Raw genomic sequence first — 7500 nt, forward strand, 5'->3', positions numbered from 1 at the left:
ATACCTTAAAAACTATTTTTTTAAAAAACTCATTTTCATGAATGTTTCGAATGAAAAAATAGTTTCATAAAAAATAAATCTGCTGAGGAGAAAAGAAATAAAAAAAAAAATACAGTTTTGGAAACATTGATCAATTCGTGGGAAAAGAAGTAACTCATTTCTGAACTAAAAATGTCAAATAATTTTAAAATAGTTTATATTTTCTGTTGGTTTATTTCATAGCTTTTCGAGATTTTTAGGAGAGCGGGGAATATTATCGAGCCTGGAAAAACTGGGAAAAACTTGGAACAGATCCTCAAAAATCTCTAAACTCTGGAAAAACTAAAACCAGATTTGAAAAGAAAAAAAAATTGAACCGACCTTTAAAAACCGAATTCTGTTTTTCGTTTTTACATCTGTTAATTCGTAATGGATTCCTCTTCAGATAAAAGCGATTAATTATGTAGTACCATGGCCTTTTCTAAACGTTTCCGGTATCAGGTCACCTACGCGTTTCTTCCAGGTCACAAGACCAGATAACAGGTCAGATTCACGAAGATGCTACACAGGAAACTCGGGATAAACTCAAGAGAAACTTGAGAGAGAGAAACTCAAGAGAAATTTCAGATAAACTCAAGAGAAACTTCAGAGAGAGAAACTCAAGAGAAATTTCAGATAAACTCAAGAGAAACTTGGGAGAGAAACTCAAGGGAAATTTCAGATAAACTTAAGAGAAACTTGGGAGAGAAACTCAAGGAAATTTCAGATAAACTTAAGAGAAACTAAAAAAAAACTCAAGAGAGAAACCTCACAGAAACTCAAAACACCCAAGAGAGAAACTCAACAGGAACTCAACAAAAAAACCCAAGAGAGAAACTCAAAAGAGAAACATGACAATCTCGAGGGAAACTCGAGAGAAACTCAAGAACAACTCGAGAGAAATTGAAGACAGAAAATTGAAACTTAAAGCAACAAAATCGAGAGAAACTCACCAGAAACTGAGGAGTGAAACTCAAGAAAACCTCAACAGAAACTCAAGAGAACCCCAACTAAAACTCAACGGAAACTCAAAGAGAAACTCAACAGAAACTCAAAATAAAGACTCTTAACTCAAACAGAAACTCCAGAAAATCTAGTATGCGAAGCGTAGCAGGCCACAGCCGCCTTGCTTATGCAAGACTCCCATGAAACGGTAACAGGAAAGACGGGATTTCCTGGAGGCTTCACTGGGGGTTTTTGGGGTTACCTTGGAGGTTTTTGGGGGTGGGGGTACCTGAAGGTTCCTTCATTCCTCTGCCATGGGGAACACGTCCGCCCTCCCCAAAATAGACGCGTCATGCGTAATATATTACGGGTTTCGTTGTACACTGAGAGAGGAATTCGATAGATTTTGCGCTCAAATTCTAAAACTGTTTTAATATGAAGTTGATAGTTACTTTCCATAAGCGACCCACAAGATTCGAGTGATCATCAGGTGTACATAAGTGCAAAGGGATTATTTATAGGATAGCAATGTATTAATAGTGTTATTTCATTCATAATATTAATTATTGACAAAACAACTATAAAACAATGGAGAGAGAGAGAAATTTACTATTTTTTCATTCAAATAACAGAGAGAGAGAGAGAGAGAGAGAGAGAGAGAGAGAGAGAGAGAGAGAGAAATTTATTATTTTTTCATTCAAGTGAGAGAGAGAGAGAGAGAGAGAAATTTATTATTTTTTCATTCAAGTGATAGAGAGAGAGAGAGAGAGAGAGAGAGAGAGAGAGAGAGAGAGAGAGAGAGAGAGAGAGAATGAAAAATAATTTCTCACTCAAAAAAATCTCATGAATAAAATATATTCCTTTATGCCTTTGTAGATCAAATATACATTTAACTCATTTCAATAGATAGAAAATGGTTTTTAACCAGTTCAATGCAATACTATAATTCATTTTAAGGAATGAAACATTTTTTGATATATGTTATGTTGTAATTTTTAATCAATGGAATTTTGTTCCTAAAAAATTATTTTTGATCATGAATGATATCAGAGATATTGAGAATTTTTGATATTGTAATTTTATTTTGAAATTTGAATCAAAATAGATATATTCTTTTACTCAGATTATTTAATCAATGAATTTCGTAAGAAATTTCTTACCATGCAAATATTTTAGAGAGAGAGAGAGAGAGATAATAAAAATTACTATTTTTCATTGAAAAAGTGAGAGGGAGATTAAAATTTATTGTTTTTTATTGAGAGAGAGAGAGAGAGAGAGAGAGAGAGAGAGAGAGAGAGAGAGAGAGAGAGAGAGAGAATTACGAAATTTAATTTTTGTCAATTCAAATAACGAGAGAGAGAGAGAGAGAGAGAGAGAGAGAGAGAGAGAGAGAGAGAGAGAGAGAGAGAGAGAGAGAGAGAGTTAAGGTTAAAGAACATTGCAAAATACGAGCAGTTTTATAAAATATATACATATATGAATATATGTTAATATACAGTTAATTCATTAACAACTGCGTACAGAGGAAATTTCATATCTCCTGTAGCTGAGATTAATTATTAATTCATTTTTCATAATGCAAATTACAGCTTATGCAAATGTATTTATGTACATATCGTGTTAAATATTATTATTATTATTATTATTATTATTATTATTATTATTATTATTATTATTATTATTATTATTATTATTATTATAAGTAAAATTTATTGATTTACTCTTGTGTTTCAGGTTTGAAATCTGTAGGAAAAAGCGAAATGATCATTTTGACAACGACCCGAAATCCATTGGACCATTTGGCTCCACCGAAGACACAATCGAGGCTCTGAGGAAGAAAGTCAAATTTGGCATAATGTGAGCCACATATGTGACGCTCAAACCACCTGGAATTAGCCGAATCCAACCTGGAATCTTACTGATATTCCTGATTCCAGATGTCTCTCTCAGACAACAGAGCAACGCCCGTGAGGCCCAAAGAAGGGTACTTCGGCTACGCCCGGAGCGACCACCGAAAAATGGACGCCCTACCCTCCCTCGGCTCCGATCCCTTCTCGTCCTCGGCTTCGTCGTCGATCCTCTACAACACGATCCTCGAGAGCTACATGGACCTCCCGTCGGCCTCCCACTTCATCTCCAGCAGGGGAGGGAACATAGAGAAAGCGGATTCCGCCTACGCCTCGATCCTGGAGCCGACTGTCCTCGCGGAATCCTCTCTGGCAAACGACTCTTTCTCCGTCGATCCGGAGGTCTTCAACGAGTCCCACCGGGGTCTCCAGGGGATGAAGGTGCCCAAGGTCATGCCCCAGGAGATGATGTTCAACGAGTCACATATCATCACCATCAGCGCCTACTCCTGCCTCATGGTGTTCTCTGCCCTGGGGAATATTTCTGTCCTCAGGTCGATTGCAAGGTATGTGTGTCTTGACGCGATCCAGAACGCGCCTTTAATTAGATAGCGTCACCTGTCAGTCAATTAGATTCCGATCGTTTTGGGGGGTCTCGCATTTGGCAGGTGTTTTTATTATTATTACTTCTCTATGACTAAATACAGAAATATAGATGAAGAATTATAGAAATGAATGAATAAGGAATAGTCTCGAAATAAGAATGAAGGAGTGTCACCTGGCAGTCAGTCAATCATTTTGGGGTGTCGCCTTTGGCTGGTGTTTTTTTGAATTAATATTTGTTTATGAGTAGGTGCAGAAATAGAGGGGCATAATTTAGTGTATGGCAGCTTCCTGGTGTTTATTATTAATTTTTTATAGTTAGATTCAAATGTATAAATGAATAATTATAGAAATTAATGAATCATGATTAGTCACTAATTATGGTCATTTTGGGGTATGGCAGCATCCGAGTGTTTATTATAAATATTTTTCTATTTAGACGCAGAAATAGAGATGAATAATTATACAAATTAATGAATAAGGAATAGTCACGAATTTGTATGAAATAGCACAGAATTATCAATACGAAAATATATCGCTTAAATAATTAGTGACTATGATGAAAAATCAAATATGAATCACTACAAAAATTAATCCCTTGAATAATAAGTGGATATTTGTTATATACATTTCTTAATATTTGTTGCCATATTTGTTACCACCAACGAAGCTCATTTACGTTTAATTTAAACAAAAATCAACACAGAATTTTTGTATAAAACAAGGAACAAACAAATGGTTTACATTCTGGATAAATAAAAAACTAGAGTGCCTTAACTTTGTGGTAAGAAAGATTAACAATAGTCTTAACAAGAGCCATTGTCTTCTAATGAGCCTGGAAACTTAGAGGGAAGGAGAGAGAGAGAGAGAGAGAGAGAGAGAGAGAGAGAGAGAGAGAGAGAGAGAGAGAGAGAGAGAGAGAGAGAGTTCCAAGGATTAAAATTTCATTGCTCTGAAAAAGATAATTATTTTGAAAGAAATACTTCTTCAAGGTAGCTTGTTTATCAGAGAGAGAGAGAGAGAGAGAGAGAGAGTTTCCAAGGATTATAATTTCATTGCTCTGAAAAAGAGAATTATTTTGAAAGAAATACATTTTCAGGGTGGCTTGTTTATCAGTGTTAGAGAGAGAGAGAGAGAGAGAGAGAGAGAGAGAGAGAGAGAGAGAGAGAGAGAGAGAGAGAGAGAGAGAGGGAGAATGTATTATATTGCTTTCCTCTAATCTCACACACACTGATTCAGATATATATCGATTAAATTAGCGGTTGTCTTATCTTGCCTGACTAGATATTTTGGTATTAGCGAGCACAATATTTAAAATGATCAAAACTAATACTAAAAAATAAAAAAAAAAATAAAAAATCTATAAATAGCAAAGTAAAAAATAATTAAATACAATTTCGAATTCCCAATTTATTAAAAATGATTTGAAATATTAAAAAAAATATATATATTTTTAAAAATAATTAAAAACCTATGAAAAAACACAAATTATCTAAGACTGTATAGAAAATCTGAGATTACTTGTTTTTTGATAAACTGTGAATTTGAGATTGTACTTAACTTATTTTTCATAGAAAGTACAACTATAAAAATTCATGCAGACTCCAAATTCCCAATTTATTAAAAAGGACTTGAAATATTAAAAATTTTTCTAAATAATTGAAAATCTATAACAAAAACACAAGTAATCTAAGACGTTATAGAACGTTATAGAAAGTCTGAGATTACTTATGTTTTATGGATTTTTAATTATTTCAAAAATATTTTCAATATTTCAAATCGTTTTTTAATAAATTGTTAATCTGAGATTTTTTATTTTTCGTAGAAAATAAACTATAAAAATTCACTCAAATTCCAAATATTTAATCCTAATGTAATAAATCAAATCTTTCAGAATTGCAAAATAGATTAAGTATCACCTGCCCACTTCACACTTAGTAAGGTTAATACTCTTATAATCAGCTGCTGCTCATGACGTCAGAACTCAGGTTAATTGGCTTGCATACCCCTTAATACCTGTCTAATTGAGTTACAGCAATTCCCTGTCAATATTTGAGACCGGGATTAAGACCTTTGATCGAAATGAGTGGCGGTGTTTGATGGTCATGAAAAAAAAAGGGGTTTCTCTTCAAAATAATAATAATAATAATAATAATAATAATAATAATAATAATAATATTGGGAGAAGACCCTCTTTTAAGCAGGTAATGTTAAATGAAATTGCTTGCAGCAATTTCATTTAATAATAATAATAATAATAATAATAATAATAATAATAATAATAATAATAATAATAATAATAATAATAATAATAATAATAATAATCTGGGTAAGTGCTTTCCGAATCATAAAGGTAGCTGTTAGATTTCCAACTGCGTGTTCAACTTAAAGGTGAAGTCTGTCATGCGTGGAGAGAGAGAGAGAGAGAGAGAGAGAGAGAGAGAGAGAGAGAGAGAGAGAGAGAGAGAGAGAGATAAATGGACAACTTACCTGACAGAAAGACAGCAACTTGAATTTCAGTTCCCAAAATAATCTCTCTCTCTCTCTCTCTCTCTCTCTCTCTCTCTCAGTTTGACAAATGGAGAAGAAAATTACAATTACCCTCTCGCCCTGGGAAATCAGGAGAGAGACCGAGATCTGAGCTTGTATCTCTCTTTGGGATAAGAGCCAATGCAATGGGATAGTTATTGAAAATTTATATATATATATATATATATATATATATATATATATATATATATATATATATATATATATATATATATATATATGTAAAACTTTAAAATGTTTATATTCTTGTAAATATTTACATTTATATCATTCACCTTTACTTAATTGACATTTTTACCTGCCATATTTTCAAATTTCCTCAATACTTATGCAATTGTTGAGCCAACACTCCTGTATGGTAGTGAAGCGTGGATGCTAAGAACAAATAAAAAGGACTTAAAGCTATTGAGATTACTTATTTGGTATATGTGTAGATTAAGAAGGATTAAAATGACTTGAAATGTTGAGATGTGTGAAAATGGGATAAATATTAGAGCAAGTGAAGGGTTGGATTAATATGTGAGATGGTTCTGTCATGTAGGAAGAATGGAAGAAGATTGGTTAGTTAAGCGAGTGTATCATTCAGAAGCGTTTTCAGGGAGGGAGAAAAGGAAGGGATGACGGTCTAGGAAGCTTATACAGATGGAAAGAAAGGGAAGGTATATGAGAGATATTGCGTTTAATATAAAAGGTGAGTGGCCCAGTGTGTGTTGGGCTTTTTCCTTACCAGCTAACGAAGGTTATAAATATGAAAGAATATGACGCAATCTGCTGTTAACACTTTATATATATAAACCTTGGCAAGTAATATACGAGCTCATTCTCTCTCTCTCTCTCTCTCTCTCTCTCTCTCTCTCTCTCTCTCTCTCTCTCTCTCTCTCTCTCTCTCTGGATTTGTAGCCTGTCTCTCTCTCTCTCTGGATTTGTAGCCTGTCTCTCTCTCTCTCTCTCTCTCTCTCTCTTTGTAGTCTCTCTCTCTCTCTCTCTCTCTCTCTCTCTCTCTGAATTTGTAGTCTCTCTCTCTCTCTCTCTCTCTCTCTCTCTCTCTCTAAATCTGTAGTCTGCCTGCCTATCCCTCTCTCTCTTTCTCTCTCTCTCTCTCTCAAAATCTGTATTCTGTCTGTCTGTCTCTAAATCTGTAGTCTCTCTCTCTCTCTCTCTCTCTCTCTCTCTCTCTCTCTCTCTCTCTCTCTCTCTCTCTCTCTCTCTCTCTCTCTCATAATCATTTTCCATTCTTACTTATCCAACCCTAAAGAAAAAAGTAATTTTTTTATAAAAATTTTTTGCCCTGCTCTAAAAAGCCCTGTTAATCAGAAGCCCTTAGCGTTCAGGCTGCCCCTGGTCCTTATTTAAAAATTTTCTTGAGGCGTAAAGAGAGAGAGAGAGAGAGAGAGAGAGAGAGAGAGAGAGAGAGAGAGGTCCTTCCATATCTCGCTTAATTTATAGTAGGCGTGTAAAGACACAGGTTTGAGCTCTCGCGGAAACTGGGTTTAGGGCAGGACTTAATTTTAAATTTTTTTTTTTCTTTTTGGTTTAA

The 7500-nt window shown here is 34.2% G+C and overlaps 1 protein-coding gene across 1 annotated transcript in view; it reads left to right on the forward strand.

Moving 5' to 3' along the window:
- LOC136852874 (gonadotropin-releasing hormone receptor-like) overlaps positions 1–7500 on the forward strand; it is a 28543-nt gene that overhangs the window by 1930 nt on the left and 19113 nt on the right. The window contains exon 2 of the mRNA XM_067127779.1: positions 2698–3376. Coding sequence (XP_066983880.1) covers positions 2901–3376 — 476 coding nt within the window. The 5' untranslated portion in view covers positions 2698–2900. The remainder of the gene's footprint in view (positions 1–2697; positions 3377–7500) is intronic.

This window comes from Macrobrachium rosenbergii, chromosome 26 (assembly GCF_040412425.1).
Source record: "Macrobrachium rosenbergii isolate ZJJX-2024 chromosome 26, ASM4041242v1, whole genome shotgun sequence".
Classification (NCBI taxonomy): Eukaryota; Metazoa; Arthropoda; class Malacostraca; order Decapoda; family Palaemonidae; genus Macrobrachium; species Macrobrachium rosenbergii.